General features: G+C 33.9%; 1 protein-coding gene across 1 annotated transcript in view; it reads right to left on the bottom strand.

Moving 5' to 3' along the window:
* Positions 1 to 24,043, bottom strand: part of LOC129945370 (uncharacterized protein DDB_G0283357) — a 219,452-nt gene that overhangs the window by 86,626 nt on the left and 108,783 nt on the right. Inside the window, exon 3 of the mRNA XM_056055061.1 lies at positions 11,966 to 12,368. Coding sequence (XP_055911036.1) covers positions 11,966 to 12,368 — 403 coding nt within the window. The remainder of the gene's footprint in view (positions 1 to 11,965; positions 12,369 to 24,043) is intronic.

Raw genomic sequence — 24,043 nt, 5'->3', positions numbered from 1 at the left:
GGAATGTTGTGGTAGAAGTTACATTGCCAGTCCATCGCACTAACCATCATGCCACGGGTACTACATATGGATTACTTTAATATACGTACATAATTATATGGAAAAGTCAAAAACAAAAATGTTTAACTAGACAAGTAGAATAGTTTAAGTACATGTATAAAAAAAAAAACAATTTTATAGCTTTAATGATAACCTTATTCCGGGAATATATTTTAAGTGAATCAAGAACTATTTCCAAACTTTTATCACATACGTTTATGTTGAAATATTTCGTTTGTCCTTTTTTCACAACCATTCAAACAAGGTTTTAAACACAAATTGCATTTGAGAGAAAAAGTCCATAACTAATTTTGAGGTTGTGAAGGAATGCAAAATTCCCAAAACATGAATTTGTGGGAACAATTTTACTTATGAACTTTTGCATTTTATAAAATTAGAAAAAATATTCAAAACTATGGATCAGGCGGTTGTTTTTTCACAAACAACAGAGTTTTACAATTTGTATAGGGTAATTGCGAGAGATATGCCGCTCCATTTTAAAATTTAATGCAGTTTTTTGTAATTGTAAAATAAACTTTATTTTTGCAGAAGACTTAACAATGGATGTATATTCTACCAAGTCAAGTGTTATTAGTACATACGACGGTGAAAATAACTACAATTTTGATTAAAGAACATTAACAGCATAAAATATATTAAGTGTCATCTCCCCAGTTACTATAATTTTAGAGAAGCAGTTAGAAATTTCGTGCATTAGATCTTTTTGATCGAGAGATTAGATCCTTATCCAGACGGCAGTGGAGGAATGCCCGAGATGGAATAAACGGTGGCGTCTACAGTTCCAGTAAGATTGAACTACTTAGTGAATACCTTATAGGGCTTCTTCGACTTATTCGGAGCCCAGGCCTATAAGGAGCTGTTTTATCCGGCTCCCAATCCTTGGAACTATACTAAGGATCTGCCCCTTCAATTTGGAGGTTGTGCCTTCAGGGTGACCTCCTGGCCACGTAAAAAACTCATAGTTGCGAAGCACCAACAAGCCTTGGATACGGACGGATTTACTGTTGAAAACCTACGCAAACGAATTAAAGACAACGAACTTCGGATATGCAGATGGAATGTTAGGTCTCTTAACAGACCACGAAGAATTAGCTGAGGCACTAGACTGCTGTAAAGCAGTCATCACAGCCATCCACGAAATACGATGGGATGGGCTGGGCAAAAACAGGATGAAAAACTTCTATATTTACTATGGTGAATGCTACCACGAAAACTAACAGCGCTTATTTGGATGCGGCTATGTCATTGGAGCCAGACTTATCCAAGAAGTCTTGAACTATAGGTGCATCAACGAACGCCTCATGACCATACGCGCCAAGGATTAATTCGGCAACATTAGCCTGATATGCGCGCACGCCCCCACACAAGAGAAAGATGACAACACCAAAGATATGTTCTTCGATCCCTTAGACAAAACATATGAGCAGTGTCCTAGCTACGATATTAAAATAGTCCTGGGCGATTTTAATGCTAAGCTAGGAAGAGAAGACATCTTTGGTGGAATAATCGGGAAGAACAGCCTGCACGACAACTCTTCCGACAACGGATTCAGGCTCATAGATTTTGCTGCGGGGCGAGACGTCAAGGTAGGAAGTACGCGTTTTAAACACCTCAACATCCACAAAGGAACTTGGAGTTTTCCAGATCAATCTATCGTCAACCAGATTGATCATATTGCGATCGACGCCAGACACGCTTCCAGCATCATGGATGTCCGAACTTTCCGAGGAGCTAACATCGACAAGGACCACTACCTCGTTGTAGCCAAGGTAGTACTTCGGATTTTCAGACCCATGACAAAAGAGGGAGTTGCTGGAGAAGGTACAACATCGAAGGGCTACATTCGTCAGGTTAGATAAGGTTATAGTAGCTGTCCATAGTGGAAACGGACACACTTATTCCGGTTTATTGGCCTATTGTGGTACCACTTGAATCTTGAGGCTTCCTCCTAAGCTCAATGGAACCAGCTTGAGTCCCTTACGAGGCGTGAGAGGCTGATTATACCGATTTAGATCGTTTAGATCGTTAAGAAAGAATTCTCCTAGGTATTTCTTCCGTTTCGCCAGAGATCGCCAAATCCTTTTCCGAACGAGTTACAAGTAACCTCTCTCCAAGTTCTCTGCCGCCAACACAGTGTATCGAAAACCAGTGACAACATTGCAGAGATGCAATCAGAGAAGCCGCTTCTGATGTGCTGCGTTTCAAGCAGGCACCAACAAGGAACCCCTGGTTTTATGAGGAATGTCAGCAGGCAAATGCAGCCAAACAACAGTCACGTAAAGCGGCGCTGCATAAATTGACGAGAGCTGCTCATGAGCTCTATGAGCAGAAGAGGTAAGAGGAACACCGACTTCTCAGAAGGAAAAAGAGAGGGCATGAGAAGCGTGCTGTCAAAGATTTTGACAGGTTTAAAAGCAGATATGAAGTTCGAAAGATTTATGAACAGGTGAAACGAAATTCATAGGTACATAAACCTAGAACCGAAGGCTGCAAACACGAAAGTGGAAACATCATAGTGGAACCGCAGTTAATGCTGAGGATATGGAAGGACCACTTCTGCAGACTGTATAACGGCGACGACGAACTGAATTCCGCTGTCAGGCAGGATGATCCATTCAACATAGACGACGAAAGTTAACAATCCCGTCCTCCCGACTTAGACGAAGTAAAGATTATCATATCAAAGCTGATGGTAGGATGGCAGGAGCATGCACCAATTTATCTGTAAGATATGGTCGGTAGAAAGCATCCCTATGAATGGAACCTCAGTATTTTTTGCCCGATCCTGAAAAAAGGAGACTCTCTAAACTGCACCAACTATAGAGGAATCAGTTAACTTAACATCGCCTATAAAATCTTCTCTGCCGTAATATTTGAACGTCTAAGGCCCATCGTCAACAACCTGATAGGTCCTTATCAGTGTGGTTTTAGACAAGGAAAGTCCACAGTTGATCAAATATTCACATTACGGCAGATCCTGGAAAAAAACTAAGAACAAAAAATCGACACCCACCATCTTTTTATCGATTTCAAGGCCGCATATAACAGCATCTACAGGGACGAGCTGTATAGAGCCATGTCTAGTTTTGGCAACTCTGCCAAACTCGTCCGTTTGTGCAGGCTGACTTAACACAACCTTTCGATGTCAAAAAAGGTTTTAGAAAAGGCGATGCGCTGTCAGGTGTTTTTTTAAACATCGTGCTGGAAGGAATAGTGCAGAGCTCACACGTCAACACTAGAGGCACTATCGTTCAAAAGTCTGTCCAATAACTAGCATATGCTGATGACATTGGCATAATCGGAAGAACTCAGCGTGATGTCAATGGGGCTTTTGAGAGTATTGAGGCAGAGGCGGCAAAAATATGTTAATGAGGGCAAAACAAAGTACATGCTGTCGTCAAGACATACAACACCGACATCTTGGCCAAACGCCACCATCGACAGACGTTACTTTGAAGTAGTCAAGGACTTCATCTACCTGAGCTCCGCTGTAAACGCAGAAAACAACACCAGGGCTGAGATCAAACGCAGAATAACTCTTAATAACTACTGTTTCTTTGGGTTTAAAAAGCAATTGAGTGGTAAAGTCCTCTCTTGAGGGACCAAAGTGTCCTGCTATACGGTGCACAAGCATGGACTATGACAAAAGCGGATAAAAGCCCCTTGGGTCGCTTCACGTAGATCGTGTGATCTACGGTCCGGTATGCATCGAAGGAGAGTGGAGGAGAAGATATAAGGACGAGCTGTACGGGCTGTACAGCGACGTTGACTTAGCCAGAAGGGTAAAAGTCCAACAACTAAGATTGGTGGGTTACGTAGACCGCATGGAATTTAATGCTCCGGCCCGAATCCTCACCCACAGGACAGCGCAGTAGAGGAAGACCGCGGATCAGGTATCGCGCACAAGTGGAAGGTGACCTCACCCAACTTGGAGGGCGAAAATGTAGACATCTAGCTAGGGACCGAGCTAGATGGAGAAGTGTGTTGGGTGAGGCCCTAGTTCACACAGGACTGTAGCGCCACGTTAAGTAAGTATAAAAACATTACTCAAAGTTGGTAAAAATTGAATTTCGACTCAAATATCCTTCCAAAACTTTGAAATGTTATCTCTAAATTACTTTAGCTTAACCTAACAAAAAAAATACTTAAACTTGGTAAAAATTTACACAAAAAATATTGTTTTCGATATGTTTGTTTTTAAATCAGTGTCTGTACGAATTTCAAATCAATTGTCAGTTTGACGTAGGAAATGATTTTTTCAACAAATATGCTACTCTAAACGAAATAATACACCAATCAAAGTGTTATGCCGGCCGATAAGTCTGCTTTTAATTAACTTAAAATATAATTCTTTTATGACATCACTTACTGATCGTTTTACTTTCTTATTCGTAATAATATTTGACTATAATAATATAACCTTTAGAAAAAATACACCCTTGAAATCTTTAACTAGTAATTAAAAAAAAAAAATGCTAGAGAGAGCCTTTCAAATTCCGTCTATTGTCATAAGTTTTGTCTTTCTTAACAACCGATTAACTCAAACATATTCGGTATTTGCGAAATCTGCGTTCACAGACCATAAAGTGTTAATAATATTTCTGTTTTCACAACAAAAAAAAAAACTAAACATATAGACATTTTATATTAATCTTCTAGAGCTTTTATAATAATCATCATCATTATAAACACAATGATACTGAACAATAATTTTATTACACTAGAACGAAAAGCAAATCCCAAATTAGTCCTTGCGTGCCTCCACCCAATTACCCTCCTATTTTGGCCAAGGGAAATATATTTTTAAATTACGCCTAACCACTCCACTCATCAGGATAATCTGTTCACTCGCATAATATTCACTCTTTTCTTTTCGGGTCTGATGAATATGGATGCTGGATATATCCTTCAACAATCCTAACACGTGTGCCTCAATTGGTATATGCTCGTATAGTCTACGTCTATTCTTGAGCCTTTTTGTTCTTAGCCTTCAATTTTATTTAAGTTCATCACGCCGTAAACAAATATTTTCTACTCAAAAGCACACAATCATAATTCCATATCCTAACAAAAAACACAGATATGAAATTAAAATGATCCTTCAGAATAAGTCACAAGTACGCACAGCGAGGATCTATACCTAAATGCCATTACCCATATTCCTTTATTTTTTGTGAAGAACAATCCTACGCATATGGAGGCCGACTGCACTGTAGATACTTTTGACATAGAACATAATAAAATAATAATTGTCATTCATCAATATATTCACATGCCTAGCCGATGCCTTTATCAAAATCCAAAGATAAATGCGAGTAGGTGTGGAAAGAAATCTCTGAATGGTTTTATATCATTTTGTCTTCTCGCTTTCTTTGGAAGGTTACAGCCTTCGGGCCTACGAGTATTATCCCGAAGATATATCTTGGGAACACGTCTCGATTTAGAATTTTTCCAAAGAATCACGTTTTGCTGGGTAATTTTAAACTCACGTAGTATCGTAAGCAATTTAATGGGGCCATACGTGATGTTGTGTTTTAGGAATTCTTGAGAAATACTCCATAGCTCGACTACAGAATCATTTAAGCATTTATAATATTTTTTCTTCATGATATTTTTGTTATTTTAAATTCTTTTCTTTTATATTCAACATTTAAGAAGGAATTATATTTTATTTTATTGGAGTTTGTTTAAATTTTCAAGACGAAGAAGTTAATAGCTCTCGGCTTAAGGGGGTTAATCTTTATAGGAAGTAATTTCAAACCAAACAATAAAATGAAATGTTTGTGGGTCTATTTGGAAATCAAACATTTATTTGAATTTTAGTAACACTTAAGTGACTCATATATACAACAATTTAACTTTCTTTCTAAAGTGATGTTTTTGATGATTTCAAAGGAAGCCACTTCTAGGCAATTTGACTAAAATGAGAGTCCTGTGAGTGACAGAAATAAATTTGCATACCAAAAAGCTGTGATGAGGAATTTCATTGAGGAATCACATTATTATGCAAATATTTGAATGGATATTTTGAAAATGATTTGTCCAACACGATTCCTATAAGCTGTAGCATAGATAGATACATCGAGTGTAGGGAATATATTTCGGTAATAATGTAGAATTTTAAAACATTTTGAAGCATTTGATAGAATGTGTCAATTTTAGATTTCAGAGGATATGGGCATAAAGTGATTGCTAGTTTCAAAAACATTTTAATATGAACCAGGAAGCAATTGGGGAAGTCATATAATTTAAATAATATCAGAATTTTTAACAATATTTTCCAAAATTATCTTCTCGAAATATTTTCATAAAATAGAGTTTAAGGGTTAATGTATATTTTAACCGTTATATCTTTTTGAAATGTTTACAAACGGAATCAATTAAATAAAATTTAAAAAACATATGTGTCATGATTCTAAGGTCTTATTATTGAAACGATTTCAAAATTAAAAATAGGCTGGGATGCGATCCAGACGATAACTTTCCATCCCGTTTGGCGACTCGTCTTGCTTGAAAGGTTTGTAGGTTTCAGTGTTTTATCAAAAAAATTAAAATTACCAACAATATTTTGCATATATTGAAATAGGTTGATTTCAAAATCAATTTTTGTTGAGGAGATTTTTAGTCGAAAACCAATACTAATTTTAATAAAAGTTTTTAAAAGTTTTTTTTTGAAAAATTTGATTTGAAGTCAATATATCTATTGTTGATATGAGTTATCGAGAACTGATCGTCAATTTTTGCCAATTTTGTGTACTTAGGCAATGAACAACACGACTAGATTAAATAACCCAGTGAAACTTGCAAATCCACTCTCTTACGAGGTCGGTCCTATGGATTCTGGGGAGGACCAATTATTGCTTACTAACATTGAGAGACGGAGTTCAAAGATGCGAAGAACTCCCCTAAACAAATTTACTTCAGGGGTTACATCATCGACAACCTCAAACAATACTATAGATGTTAATAACATCAGCGAAAAAGCAACCACGATCAATGAAGAGATCAACAAAGAGAAAGAGCAATAAAAATCAAAGAACTTTTTTGAAGAATGGCATATTGAAATAGCGACAAGAAAACAAATTGAAGTTGATCTCAGGATTTGTAATTTTTGAAGATCTTAAGAAAATAATAGAAAAATGTACTAAAAAAGCTTGCAAATACACAACGTACAACAAAGACAACTGGAAAGTCACAGTCAAAGAAGCTGATGAGTATAGATCTGTCACTGAAGAACTGAGCAAACACCAAATACAATGGTACGCATATGAGAACAAAGTTACAAGGTCAATAAAAGTAGTACGCAGAAGTCTTTTCCCTAGAAAGTAGAAGAAGATCTTACACAAAAAGGCTTCCAAGCCCTTGTTGCAGTCAATCTATTTAAGAATGAGACAATTAAAAACTCCTGTGGAGAATCGATGACAAGTAAGAGGTTACTACCTTTATTTACGCTTACTTTTGACAGCAAACAAAGTCTCGAGGGGATTTATAAAGTAAGATCAATCTTGGGCATAGCTGTTAAAATTTAACCATTCCGAAAATCTAAAGTTTTTCCGCAGTGCAAACGTTACCAAGCTTTTGGTCATACCCAAAAATACTGCAACCGAGAGTTTGCTTGTGTAAAGTGCGAACGAAAACATGCAACTAAAAATTGTCCTATGAGTAAAGATCAGAAAGCAAAATGTGTGAACTGTCAGGGTAATCACCCGGCAAGCTATAGAGGCTGCCCAGTTGCCAAAAAACTCCAAGAGTTCAGTAGCAAAAATACATCTGCTTGAGACAAACCCATAAACACAGTAAACACCGATTTAACTGCTGAAAACAATACTAAGAAGGAACCGCCTAAAAAGGCTGTTGAAAGTAAAAGCGATGAAAATAAAGCCTATTCTCAGATTGTTAAAAATGTGCGGAAGAATGGAGAGACTTACATAAAAGAAATGCTACAACTTATTCTTCAAAGAATTGATAAACAGGAACAGCTAAGCGAAAAAGTCGCTCTTAAAAAACAATGATGGACAGAACACTTAAAATCACTACATGGAATGCAAACGGTCTTATACAACATTCATACGAATTAAAAATCTTTTTAGATCTAGAACACATCGATATTTGCCTGTTGTCCGAAACTCATTTCTCCAATAAACAAGGTCTAGATAATGTAATAGAAAACTATTCATGTTACCACGCTCCACATCCAGCTGACAAGGCAAGAGGTGGATCGGCGATTCTTATAACAGAAAGCTTAAAACATTATGAAGTAACCAAGTTTACTAGTGAAAATATGCAAGTAACAACTATTAGTTTTGGAATGAAAAAAGAAGAGTTTAAGATAGCAGCTATATACTGCCCACCAAGGCGCTAACCGACACAAGATGACTATACAGATCTATTTAATCTTCTTGGGCATAACTTTCTTGTTGGTAGAGACTTCAAAGCGAAACACACCCATTGAGGTTCAAGACTTATATTAACAAAAGGCAAAAGACTTTTCCAAGCAGGCCGTAAATACAATTGCAAATTCTATTCCTCCAGGTCGCCAACATACTGGCCTTCCGATACTAACAAAATACCAGACCTTTTTGACTTTTTCGTACCTAAAGGAATCAAACGAAATCACATTAATGTCGAAGGTAATTATGACCTGTCGTCAGATATTTCTCCAGTGATTCTATCACTAAGTGAATCGGAAATACTAGAAAAAAGTAATCCAAAGCTTGTAAATAAGAAAACAAACTGGAATGATTTTAGAAAAAGGCTTTTAAGTTTTATAAATTTAAGATCTCCCATTGATACAATCGAGCAAATTGACCATGAAGTGGAACAATTTATTGCTGATGTGCAACAGGCCGCTGAAGAAAGTATTCTTTAGAGATAAGAGAGTTGATAATAGAGAAAAAAAATGGTAAAATACTAGATTTCCAGACGATAAAACAACGTTTAACCGTATAAGAAACAATCTTAAAAACAAATTCAAAAATGATTCACTCAGTAAATTCCTAAGGATGATGACGACTGTTGCTTCAACCGATTTTTCGCTATAGAAAGCAGCCGAACGCCTGAAAGAACCGCAGTTACAAAACTCGCCCTTGAAATCTCAAGATGGAAAATGGATCGGTAACCCGAAAGAAAAAGCTAACCATTTCGCTGAACATCTTGCGAATGTTTTTAAGCCATATTCATCAAACGCGGCTGAAAATAGCTTACAGTTTGTCGATAAGATAGATAAAAGCGAAATACCAATTGTAAGACTTAAAGAAATAAAAAGTATGTGTTTACATCAATTATCAAATAAAAAATCACTAGGTTACGATCTAATTACTGCTCAGGTTATGAGAGAAATGCCATTGAAAGCCTTCATAAAACACCAATATATAATAAGTGCATGCCTTAAGCACCGGTATGTCCCACACCATTGGAAAATTGCTAAAGTAATTGTCATACCAAAGCAAGGTATACCACCTACAGAAGTGACGGCTTACAGACCAATATCGCTTATAACAATTATGGCAAACGTTTTTGAAAAACTGCTTCTAATCCCAAACCATCAGTTTGGCTTTAGAAATAAACATTCCAAGTTCATAGAATATCAGATGTAATAGAAAAAGCATTAGAAGAAAAACAAATATGTTCAGATATTTTCTAAGATGTTGCTCAAGCTTTTGACAAGGTTTGGAAGGAGGGACTTGAGTACAAACTGCAAAGGGATTTTCCCAAGCAGTACTTTTAAAAACATTAAAATCGTACATCTCAGACCAATTGTTTAGAGTAAGGTGCGATCAAGAATATTCGGATTTAAAGAAAATAGAAGCCGGTGTACCACAAGGAAGTGTCCTAGGTCCTACCCTGTATTTACTATACACAAGGGATATTCCTGTTGGTAATCACACCATAATGGCTACTTTTGATCCTTCAAGATTGGTCCTGATGAAGAGGTGATTTTAGTGGTTAAGAGTCCCACACTACTTGGTGTCGAATACTACCAAGTGTCTTTTGAAGATTTCCCACTGTCAAAAAAAAATATTTTTATATTATAAAAATATATTTGATTCGAAAATAAATTCTTACCAAGTTTTGGTATTTTTCTTTTTAGGTTTTTATTTTTTGTAAGAAAACTGTTTATTCGATTTTTCTCAAAATTGTACCGAATGTTGAAATAAATAATATTTTATAAAATTAAATTAATTTGAAGCCAATATCTCAAATTTTTGAAAAGATATTAAAGTCGAAAACCAATTTTTACGAACTTTTAGTAGTTTTTTTCAAGTTGTTATTTTTGTTTAAGAAACTGTCAATTTAATTTTTCTCAAAATGTTGACGAATGTCTCTGGGACTTTGAACGTAAAGAAATGTCAAAATGTTGACAAATCGGACCGATTACAATAACTTCCAATGGGAACTTAAAAATGTCGAGAATTTCTTCAAAGCATCTTTAATAATGCAAAGAATTTTATTTTTCAATACTTTTTAATATTGTATTTCGGGAGCAATACAAAAATGTTTTTTCATCGAAAGAAGTCAAGTTGAGAACAAAGTTTTTAGAGAAAATTTAATAAAAATCTATTGGTTAGTCCTAAAAAAAAAAACAAAAAAACTCCTAACGCAAATCGGCTTAAGACCTTAATTTTCAAATTTGAAGTCAATCGACCCAATGGTTTGGTCTGTAGTAATGAGGACAGACAGCCAACCGTCGAAACCGGGGGTCCCACTTTTTTCAATTTCTCTGCTTCTCGAGTTCGAAATAACAATTATTCTTGGATTTAAAAGCCTTAAGAATAATAATTCTGCTTATTAACGTAGTCTTCGAGGTGAAATGGACCTCATCGCTAAGGATGATTTTTTGACGAAAATCCTGCCCACTATAATGCATTTTAAGGGCCTTGTAACAAAAATACGATATTATTAGTGATCGAATGACTTGAGTCTTCTATGTCGCAAGTCTTCCTGCAAAATGCTGTATAATCTCGTTTAATGCCTAATTTTAATTGATGAGTTGCAACATGATGGGCTACAGCAACTCATATTTTTCTTCCAGTTTCTGTGTCCGTTACTACTAAGAAGTGCTTTATTCTTGGAAAATATAACTTTTGTAATCAATTTTCAAAGCATATATTTGATGATTGTATCGTTCCACTTTTTATAATGGCATCGTTCTTACTTGCCAAACATCAAAAGGCGTATAGCTGCCTTAAAAAGCAGCCTATACAAATTTAAATATTTTATTGAAAAACCCTTTAATAATGTTAATGTTTTGTATTCTAAAAAAAGAATACTGCTATTAAAATAATGAACCAACAAACATAGATACACACATCCAGAACCTTTTTGTTGTTTACTTGAGCTTAAAGGTTTTTATTCTTTAAATGGTTGACCTTAATAGATACTAGATAGGTAATCTTTCCTTCGTTTAAAATTCTTGGAACGTGCTCCTTTATAGTTGTTGGAAGAGGAATTTTTGTATGATGAAATTCTAGTCACAAAAAAGAGTAGAAGGGCTCACTTTTTCCCCATTTTCTATCATAGTAATGCTTTGATCTTTCAATACAACCAGAAACCTCAGCTCTTTTTATACTTATTTGTCAAAAGTGAATACTATCACTCCAGTTCTCAATGAACATGTGCACTATTGTCAGAACTACTCTTATTGGAAATTTCAAAATTCAACTCGATTTATTTATCCGTAAGCCGATCTAAAAGCAACCAATCCAACAGAAAAAAATCCTTAATTGACGTACCTATGCATGTATGTAACATGTCGATAACGATATATCTTCTTCAAAAGACTCGTGTACATTCGTTAACATTTCCTGCATCCATTTTGAACAAAACGAAGAAAATAAATTCTGTATGTTTTTTTTGTATGTATTAAAAACGCCAACACTCATGTTGTCGTATAACACCAACTTACCGAACTCAAAGGACCTCTCCATGATAGCTCGTCGAGTGTTGTTTGCATTTTGAATACCACCATTGCCCTCGCAATTATTCGTTGAGCCCTCATCGTTTCTCGGGTCTCCGGCATCAACACAGCAATCTGATCCACCTCTTCGGCAGGCCTGGCCATGGCTGTAGTCGAGAAAATTCTGTGAATAGTGCTTTTGCTGATGCAGACAACAATATCTAACATGCTTGCAAAAATTGCTATTGGTCGAAATACTATTATTGGGCCTATTCACGCGAAATGAATTCGATCGGCCTACGTTTAAGCTGCCACCACCACCAAGACCTCCTCCACTATGGCTGCTATTGTTCGTACACCGAAGGCTTCCGCCACAACGTCGTTGATTGAATTTATTTGTTCGCGGTATCACCTAAAAAGACAGAGTTTATAGAGAGGTTTTATACTTTATATCTGTAAAGGTATGTACTTTTATAGACTTTATAGAGAGGTACTCCAATTAATCTGATTTAAATTCTTGTGAGATTCTGTGTGTGTATGTAAGTGTGTTGGTGTTTTTTTGTTTTGTATGTAAGTTCGCTTAACCATCAGCAGCTTGAAAACTGCATTCGCACAATAATAATGAACTCTCAAAGGCTTAATAAACGTATGGAAAGACAGCTGCTCTGGTGTCCTGGATAGCAAAAGAAGGATATCTGTGTTCTGCATGCGTATTTAAGGTGGATTTCACCAACTAATGACAAGGAAATAATATTTGCTTTATTTTAATAATCCACTAAACGGATAATTATTTCAAACTAATCAACGTAAGATTTGTTCTAAAGGGTGATTTTTTTGAGGTTATGATTTTCATGCATTAGTATTTGACAGATCACGCGGGATTTCAGACATGGTGTCAAAGAGAAAGATGCTCAGTATGCTTTGACATTTCATCATGAATAGACTTACTAACGAGCAACGCTTGCAAATCATTGAATTTTATTACTACATAATCGACCAAGTTAGCAAACAATTAATGCGATTGTGACCAAGTTTCGCACTCAGTTTACTTTATTGGACATTAAACCAACTACACGAATGCGTACAGTGCGTACAGAAGAGAATATTGCGTCTGTTTCTGAGAGTGTTGCTGATGACCGTGAAATGTCGATTCGTCGCCGTTCGCAGCAATTGGGTTTGTGTTATTCGACCACATGGAAGATTTTACGCAAAGATCTTGGTGTAAAACCGTTTAAAATACAGCTCGTGCAAGAACTGAAGCCGAACGATCTGCCACAACGACGAATTTTCAGTGAATGGGCCCTAGAAAAGTTGGCAGAAAATCCGCTTTTTTATCGACAAATTTTGTTCAGCGATGAGGCTCATTTCTGGTTGAATGGCTACGTAAATAAGCAAAATTGCCGCATTTGGAGTGAAGAGCAACCAGAAGCCGTTCAAGAACTGCCCATGCATCCCGAAAAATGCACTGTTTGGTGTGGTTTGTCCGCTGGTGGAATCATTGGACCGTATTTTTTCAAAGATGCTGTTGGACGCAACGTTACGGTGAATGGCGATCGCTATCGTTCAATGCTAACAAACTTTTTGTTGCCAAAAATGGAAGAACTGAACTTGGTTGACATGTGGTTTCAACAAGATGGCGCTACATGCCACACAGCTCGCGATTCTATGGCCATTTTGAGGGAAAACTTCGGAGAACAATTCATCTCAAGGAATGGACCAGTAAGTTGGCCACCAAGATCATGCAATTTGACGCCTTTAGTCTATTTTTTATGGGGCTACGTCAAGTCTAAAGTCTACACAAATAAGCCAGCATTTATTCCAGCTTTGGAAGACAACATTCCGAAGAAATTGGGGCTATTCCGGCCGAAATGCTCGAAAAAGTTACCCAAAATTGGACTTTTCGAATGGGCCACCTAAGACGCAGCCGCGGTCAACATTTAAATGAAATTATCTTCAAAAAGTAAATGTCATGGACCAATCTAACTTTTCAAATAAAGAATCGATCAGATTTTGCAAATTGTATGCGTTTTTTTCTTAAAAAAGTTCTCAAGCTCTTAAAAAATCACCTTTTATATACTTTCCTGGAAAGTGTATGATATGAAAACAAATATTTAAATCCCTGTCAAAGGTGTCTAGCTTTAATTTTAAACTTATTATTAAGCAGTCTTAAGCTCAAAGGGTTTCTGAGTATTTTAACTTTATATTTAAAGTTAATTTTTTAAATAATATTATGATTCAATTTTACAATTAAGCTAAACTGAGTTAAAATTAATTGTGTTTGTTTCATACAAAACATTAACAAAAAGAAGGCCTTTTTTTAACAAGAGCCTTAAAACCGGGAATAGCATAAAGAGACATTAAAAGTTCATCTGGTAGTAAATTTTGTTCTAGTATATTAACATATTTAAAAAAATAAACTCCTTTCACAATTAACAAGATATTTAAATAATAAAACATTGTGATACCCGTGTCTTGATGGTTAGTGCGTTGGACTGTTCTTAGGGCCGAAAGGCTTTAGTATTAAGTATTATAGTTTAACTTAACGTGTCCGTATGTGAGCAGTAAGTTAGGCTTAGGTCAGTTAAGGCTAGTTTTATGAATTTTTGTATAGCTTTAAGATAGTTTTAAGAATGAATAAATAAAAATAAATTAAAAAAAAGGGCGTTGGACTGTCATGCGAGAGGTCTTGGGTTAAATCCCTGCTTGTGCCACCTAATGTTTTCTTTTACTAGTACTGCCTCTTGCGAGGAATTGACAAATTCTATAAGTGTAACTCTTGTCATGAAAAGTACTTCGGACTCGCCTTAAAATTGTAGGTCTCCTGCATCCCTGCAATTATTCGCACACAGGAATAGTTCAGAGTTGTAAGTCACTTGGCCCTGGTTCTCTACGGACTGTTACGTTCCCTTAATCATTTTGACTTAATTTGTTTTACTATATCTAGTGCTTTTTTAAAGGTGTAGAAATTTAAATATTGATAACCGTCAATCTTAAGAATTACTGGATGTTATCCATAAATGTATCTTTCCCAAACATCTTCAACGATGGGGCTGATTCGTTTCATTTTATCATTTTAAGAGTACGTGCAATCCTTAAAAGCTTCTTGAAAGTGGGGTTATATAACGGGCTTTCAATTTTAAGGTTTCAAAAGCATAGGCCCGGAATTCGACATATGTCAAACTAAGTTGTTAAACCAATTTTTTTCAGTTGAAAGTCTTACAATTGTTAAAACCTACTACGAAAATGATGATCGTGCTATAAATGGAGATAACGGTTTACATAATCGTCTGACTACGCAAACAATTGGCAAAATTGCAACAAGACTTGATTGGTTAGATATATTGTAAGGTCTGTTAATCATTGTTTCACTCGTACCACTGAAAATATCGCTGCTGTAAGTAAAAGTGTTGCCACAGACCCAAATGTGTCCATTCCTCGTCGTTCTCAGGAATAAGGACTGTCGTCTTACGTATTTTTCATTTAGATCTACACTAACATCCTTATAAAGTCCAGCTCACACAAAAGCTCTAGCCAGCTGACAATTCACAACTTCGTAAATACGTCGAATGGGGTTCTGAGAATCCTAAAGTAATTAAAGACAGGTCATTAGGTTAGGTTTGAGTGGCTGTCCAGATGTCATTGACGCACGTAGACCTCAAGGGTCCATTGTGATACCAATAATGAGGTTATTCATTTGAGAGTAATGAACTTAAACAAACCATTTTTTACATTTAATAAAGTTAGAGAGATGTTTTATGTCAATCGTTGCCAGTTCACTGGAAGAAGGGATTACCGAGAAAGTTATTCCTTCTAATGGAAAGTGCTGGACATGTACATAGAAGGTGTTGGACTATTTCCTCTTCCTCCTCGTCCATGCAGCTTCTACAAAAGTCATTTGTGTAGACCCCTGGCCTCAGAGCATGTCTTCCTATTAGGCAGTGTCCTGTTATTACTCCAATTGTAGAGCTTATACTTTGTCTGGTCAGGGATATCAAGCCTTTTGTTTTGGCGAGCTCATCGGCTTTGCAATTTGCCGGAATGTCTCTGTGGCCCGGCACCCAAATGAGGTGAATATTAAACTGTTCCGTCATCTCATTCAGAGATGATCGACAATCGTGGACTATTCGAGAGTTTGTGGAGACAGACGCGAGAGATTTAAGAGCGGCTTGGCTGTCTGAGAAGATTCCTATATTCTTGCAAGATATAACGTTTTCTTTGAGCCAGGATAGTGATTCTTTAATCAGCATAACTTCTGCCTGGTATACACTACATTGATTGGGAATTCTATAGGATAGACTGAGATTCAGTTGTTCCGAATAGATATTACTTCCAACTCCGTGATCGGTCTTTGAACCGTCTGTATAGAAGTGTACCGCATCGTCTTCCAGGGGTCTCTCTTCTTCTCAGGAGGATCTTGAAGGGATGGACACATGGAAGCTTTTACCGAATACCATTTTTGCGGTGGTATAGTCTAAGCGATCTGGGATAGATCTGAAACTTTCTAGAATAGTAGTATTGTCCAGTATTGTTACTGGTCCATTGAGAGGTGGCTCTAAGCCTCACACATGAGTTGGATGCCATCATTTTGCAGAAGATGTCAAGAGGTGTTAGGTTTAAGAGCACTTCCAGTGCTGAGGTTGCTGTTGAGCGAAGTGCTCCTGTGATGCACATACCTGCTGACCGGTGGATTTGATGAGCTTATTTAGATTTACCATCTTGCCCAGTGCGGTCCACTGTACGACAGCTCCATAAAAGAGTATCGGTCTGATTACCGAAGTGTATAGCCAGTGGGTTATTTTTGGAGCCATATTTCGATCCTATGGCCTTCTTACAAGTAAAAAGCGCTACAGTAGCCTTTTTTACTCTTTGATCAATATTTGCCTTCCAATTTAGTTTTTTTAGAGGCCTTAATATAATGGTATTCCTCTAATCTTGGGTGGGCTAATCTGAGGATTTTTATATCTTCTCGAAAAGAGTATTAGTTCTGTTTTATGTGGATTGACGTCCAAGCCACATTGCTTAGCCCAAGAGAGGTCATTAAACACAAAATGTCAATATGACCAACATGTGTCAAAATATGGCATTTAATTGATGTAAGATGGATAACCCAGTACATTCCGAAAAAAAATGTCTACTATGGTGCGATTTACATGCATGTATCATGGATCTGTTTGTTTTCAAATCGGAAATCGGTGAAATGCGAATGATACAAGAAAATAATTCATGGTTTAATGGTTCCAACAAGACTAGGATTCCAAAATCGTGCGTGAATTTATACCTTTTCTCTACTCTTTTGAGACGGTACATCAAGTTTCTAAGGTTAAAGTTAAAGTTCTTAGCAACTAAATAAAAGAAACTTTCATCAACAGAACATTATCAGGAGCTCTATTTCTACACAATGCAATAAAGCCATTTTTGAAAATATAAAAATGAATTTTGAAAACGATATTAAAGGCAGTTTCCCATTTTTTTAAAAATTTAAAACCTACTTTAATATTTTTCAAATTCGAAATCGATTCTTGAAATAAGTTGTAGAATGAGGGTTGACTCTTCGCTAGTTTTCAACAATATAAAGTATACCTTAACACTGAAGCAATCGTCTAATGGTTTTTTTTTAAATCTTTTTCAATGCTTTATCCATTTTACTAAATCGTATTGGGCCTTTAAAATTAAGACAAATTTAAATAAGACTTTTAAAAAAAGAAGAACTTAAACCAGAGTCGGCTTTGTTGCTTAAACGAGTAATTTTTTCCAAAATTAAAAACCTAAAAAAACATTGTTCAAAGTCGGTAAAAATTGATTTTTGAATCAAATGACTTTTCAAAACTTTGAAGTACTGGCTTCAAATTGATTTTATCTTATAAAAAATATTGTTTTCAACATTCAGTTAAATTTTGAAAAAAAAGAAAAGAACCTAAACAAGACAATACTACAACTTTTTAAAAATTTAATTTCGACTCAAATTTCTTTTCAAAAATTAAAAGTATTCGCTTCAAACTATTTTTATCTTATAGAAAATATTTTTTTCGACATTGAGTAAATTTTTTATAAAAATCCAACAGTCCGTTTTTTTCATTAAAAACTAAAATCTACAAAAAAATAGTACGCAAATTTGGCAAAAATTGATGGCTCTGGTGAGCAATAAAAGATATTGACTTCAAATTTATTTTATTCATCCAATTTGTATTTGTTTATATGAAAAGTAAAAACTTTTAAGAAATACTACTAAAATAAGTAAAACAAATTTGTCGACTTAAAATCTCGTTAACAAAAATATACATATTTTGAAAGCAAACTATTTCATTTCAATTTTTAAGACTAATTCAACTGCCAATGTATCAAAATTTATCAAAATGGCGTGGTATACAAATAAATCTGTTTTATTAATTATAATGGTGGTTACTTTTATGCCAAATCAACAAATTTCATCCAATCACAAATATCTTACAGGTTGTATTTTAATATATAAATATGACACCAAAACAAATCGAACCATTTAACTTTTTTGGCAAATTGATGAGTGAATTCTTACTTACTTTTAGAGCAATGAAATCTGTAACATACTTTTTTCTCATAAAATGTACATTTAGTTTAAGTTTAATACATCTCTTGTATACTTTTCTTTATAATAACCAATACTTTTCAAATCACATTTCCGTCATTTTGGAATTTAAGTTTATTTTTAAAAACTTCTCCAATGGCATATTTCTCCTTTTCAAATATCAACACACTAAGGTATACTTGTCTAAATAGGTCGACCATGTTTGATACAACTAAGCTATCGCCGAGATTAAAAAGAACCCAAAAGGACCTTTTCCATACCAAACGGGAATGAATGTCTATCTATGTATTCTGTACAATTTTACATATAAACATAAATGTACATAAATGTACATAAATATGTACAAATGTATGTAGGTTTAAATGTTTTTAGAAGTTCATTCTAGGTTATGTAAATATTTGAAAAGCGATCCACTCATAATATGAACGGCCACTGCCATCAGGATGCACTTTTTGCCTTCTATTCTAGTACATTCAATGTGAATTTTGGTCCCATACAAAATGTCTTGTATAGAAGTCATATGGTGTACAAGTGTGCATATATGTATATGATTGTATAAATGTATATAGATGAGGTACATACAGGCGAATAATCAAAGCGTTTATTCTCCACCGGATGCATGTTGTGCCTATTTGAAAATAAAATACTTGACACTGTTGTAAGGCCTAAAGTGGGTGTAGAATGTGTTAAGATTAAGGATAAGCTAAACCTTACCTATGTATGTACGTTGTACATACAAACTGTTATACATACAATGCCTATTCTCAGAATTCAGGCAAAAACTCTGGATAAAAATAGGTTATCAAAAATGTTGGCAGCAGCTGCCAACACATAAATAAATTGGACGTTTTAATAAACGAACGTCCTTAAACATCCTTAGTTATTCATGAGTAAACATTGTAAAGAGAAGTACTTTTATATGTATATACATACAAATATAAACAAACATATATATTCGTATAGAAATACCTATAAGATGATAGGCAACTTATCAGAGATTGCTCCTGTCTGCTTGTTTTTGAACTTCATTATGCGTATTTAAAAGGATAAAGGCTTATTGCTTGATAAATGCGTATGAATTGGTGTATATTTTACGTGCGTATTGTTTATGTGGGAATGAAAATTAATCTCAGATCTTGAGTTTTTACTACGAAACGGCTGTGAGAGATTGCTTAATTTTTAAATTATGTTTAGGCATTTGTTTATGGAACATACATAAGTTAACACATGCATGTGTAGGCTTTTAACTTTCTTCAATGATTTAGAATTTAATTAAGTAGGTATTAAGAATGAATAAAAAAGTTTTTAAGAATAATTATAATACCCATCCATTACTAGGAAAATTGGTCATAATATTTATAAATTTATAGGTAGTCCTTATCAAATTAAATTCCTTAAAAATAAATCATATTCTTATTTACATAAGTCTGTAGATTGGTTTTAAAAAGCTATTACAGATTTATATAAACGTGAATTCGATATTTTGATTTAAATTCATATTAATTGGACAAAAAAGTGGGTTTGGGAATTTTGTCAAAAGGATACATTTTGGCCTTAAGTTGGAGTTTCGTTATTCTTAGATACAACTTTTGAAATATTACTTTGTATAATTCCAAAAAAACACGTATATAAATGCTATCTAAATGCATGAATTATATTCGGGTTGGGCTAGAAATACTGGATCAAAATACTGTCTTTAAAATACTGTACCTCAAAATACTGAATCTCAAAAGTGCTCAATTTTTTACATCATCAAAACGATTTTTATTTTTTAGCCTTATTTACAGCATTTTGAAATACAGAATTTTGAATACTTATAGATTACTTTAAAAAAAAAAACATACAAATATTTTTTATTTGCATAATGTTCTGAAATACTCCCTTGAACAATATACGAGTAGGTACATATGATAATTCATAGGTCTCTAAAATAATATAAATGGTATCTTCTTTTTATTTTCTCTTTCTCATTTTCTTCTTCTTAGTTATTTGTATCTCTCTCACATTTGTACATGAATTGTTCCTTTCAATAACAACAATTGCATGAAAAATTTCACCAAATTAATTGATCTGTCAAAACTTTCAGTATTATCCAGTATTATGAGATACAGTATTTTGACAATACAGCAATTTGAGACACAGTAATTTAAATGTACAGGATTTACAGAATATTACCCATACAGTATAATGAACAGACAGTATCGTACAGTATCATACAGAATCATGCAGAATTTTGAACATACATCATTTCGACCCGCTCCTATTATATTTATTTGAAATATTCATATTATTTCATACAATATTCCAAAAAATTTCAAAATTTGTTAGATCTCACCTGTCTTTTTGTTTTGTAAATCGAAACTTCATGTAGTTTTAAATAAAGGCTCATAACTAATGACAACTTCCAGAAACTAAGTAAGATGCTAAAATGCTTTAAATTGTACCCTAAAGAGAAAAATGTGTTCTTTTCAAAACTATCATACAATTAAGTGTTAAGAGATGTTTTGAGTTTTAACTTAGGCTTAAAAACCCCGTTATTGTTTGTTTTTAGTATTTTTAAAGAGGTATATTTAAATAACCTGATGTGAACTTAAAGGCGAGATTGTCAACAACTTGAATCTTTAATATTCAGATTAAAAGCATGTATTTCGTTTTTCGGTGTTTAGATATCACATTAACTTCAAAAGAAGCGTTAAACAGAAAAAGGGTTTAAAAAAATGTTTGTATGCCTTAACGAATCCTGTGAGGGCCATTACATCAAGCTTTTGAAATTGATATATACATATATTTAGAAATATACAAATTATGAGGAAAACGTGTAATTTTTAAACTTGGAAAGATTACTAAAATTAAAGTTTGGATTCGAAATCAGAAGCAAATAAATATTAACGCTTAATATACTTTGCAAAATGATGAAAGCATAAGATTTAAGGTTTTTTTTAAAACTTTGTAAGAGGCTTTTAACTCATCTCACAACAAAAATTCTTCAAACAAAGTGAGAATTGAGAAAAAATAGTTTGTTTTGTATCTAGAAGACAAAAAACGATTTTCCATTAAGGGATATCAGTTTGGATATCAAAATATTTAAACTACATTAACCTTTGAACGTCTCAACCTTAAACATTCGATAAGCAAAAAATACGCAATTACTAAAAATGAAACTACGCACGCTTTAACAATGCTTTGAAATTTTTTAGATTTTACTAAGAAAATGGTTAATATTTTCAACAAGCAGCAACCGCAATCGGAAGTGATATTTCTCAAAGAGGTAATGACAATTGAGCACCAAGATATTGTGACTTAACATGGAATTGTTGAAGTAAAGGAGACCGAAGAAATTTAAGAATGTTGGTCCCACTTGAATATAGCATAAGCAAAGTTATCATCTTTGTATGAACCTGTATAAACGATATTATCAGGGCTTACGTTTTCGATCATCTTTTGGTGTAGAATTTGAAAAACTTTATCTGTAGCATTTTTTTTTGAAGATGCTAGTTTTGTGTTTATTTGAAGCAAATGGCGTTTTCAAAGCGGCGCACTTTATTTAAACAAGCTATTTGGCTAAAATTTTATCAAACTAAACCCTTTAAGAGGTGCAGATATAGAGTTTTTCCTTTTATTTGTTACTGAACTACCAAATTCCTTTTCAATGTTGTACAGGGAATACTTTAAATAAACAAGGACCTTCCTAGCTAAGTTCACGATTTCAAATGTTAGAGCCTTGATCCTTGTTAACTTCCCATAGGAAGTTATTGTAATGGGTCCGATTTGTCAAATTGAACATTTTGACATTTCTCGACGTTTCAAGCTCCCTAGAGTCGAAATAAAAGATTTTTAGAAAGATGTCTGTGCGTGCGTGTGTACGTACGTTCGTAAGTCCGTACGTCGACGTTTTTTTCGTCGTCCATAGCTCAAGAACCAGAAGATATATCGATTTCAAATATATTTTGTTATACAGACAATAAGGCAGAAAGATGCAGAAAGAAAATTGCGTGGGTGGTTTTTTTACCATAGCAGTTTGAAAAAAAAGGTAACAATTTTGGTTAACCCTAAATATCTTACGATCCAAAAAGGCTAGCGACTTGAATTAAATTTTATATAATATATTGCAACGTGATATCAAGGATGTATATCTTTTTAAAAAAATCCATTTAACGGGTTTTTTTAGAAATCAAAAAAAATTAAAAAAAATTTGTCACCTCCAAAATTGTACTACTTAAATATGATTTCATCTCCAAAACAATTTTGTGCAACGAAGAATAATGTTTTTGACACCTGATAAAATTTTGAGAAACATCGAATTGACAGTTTTTTTTGATAAAAAATAAAAATCCAAAAAAAAAAACATTACTCAAAATTGGTAAAAATTGAATATCGATTCAAATATCTTTTCAAAAACTTAAAATTTGGGCTTTAATCTTGTTTTATCTCATAAGAAATATTGTTTTTAACATTGTGAAAAATGTTGAAAAAAATCGAATTGACAGTTTTTTTTACAAAAAAATTAAATACCGAACAATATTAACAAAAGTTGGTAAAAAATGATTTTCGACTCAAATATCTTTTCAAAAATTGTAGGTATTGGCTTAAAACTAATTTTATCTCATAAGAAATATTGTTTTCAACATTCAGTAAAATTTTGAAAACAATCGATTGAAATTTTTTTTACAAAAAATAAAACTCTAAAAAAAAACAATACTAAAACTTGGTAAAAAATTACTAACGTTTCAAATAGCTTTTCAAAAATTAAAAATATTGGCTTCAAACTTATTTTATTTCACAGAAAATATTGTTTTCGATATTCAGTAATTTTTATATAAAAATCCAACAGTCCGTTTTTTCATAAAAAATAAAATGTACAAAAAATAGTACGCAAATTTGGTAAAAATTGATAGGAGTGCATATAGACAAACTTTTAAGCAAGACAAATCGACAGACGGGATGGGAAGTTATCAGTGTGGATCGCATCCCAGCCTCTTTTTTTTGTACTGTAGGGCTACGCAAAAAACCGTGTTTATGCAGATAAATATTTAACTCTTGAACATTTACGTTTACTTTTGAAAAAACCAAAGACGATAGCCCTGTATATTAAAAATAAATAAATAAACATCTATCTCATTAGAAATACGTTATTTTTTTTAAATCACAGTTTTAATTCCTGTTCTCCAAATGTTGTGCACATTTTATTGTTAAGAACAATGTTTTGATTTACTTTAGTTTTAAAAAACACTGTTTATGTATTTTTTTAACAAAACATTTTAAAACGCCTTAAACTCTTAATAAGGTATTGTTAAATTTGTGCAGCAGAAACAATTTTAATTTTGGCGACCAGTATATTTTGTTTGCTTTTACTTCTATTTTTTATCAAAAATGCTTTGACTGCCGTAAAAAAGGAAATAACTTTTTAAATTACAAATTAAAATTGTTAATTTAAAATCAACAAGAGTGCTCAACAGCCTTAAATTCAAATTCAATCCATCGCCCTACCAAGGTTAGTGAATTTATGTTATAGCAAATATCACGCC

This window comes from Eupeodes corollae, chromosome 2 (assembly GCF_945859685.1).
Source record: "Eupeodes corollae chromosome 2, idEupCoro1.1, whole genome shotgun sequence".
In the NCBI taxonomy this organism is placed as follows: Eukaryota; Metazoa; Arthropoda; class Insecta; order Diptera; family Syrphidae; genus Eupeodes; species Eupeodes corollae.
This window is presented reverse-complemented; position numbering and strand designations above follow the sequence as displayed.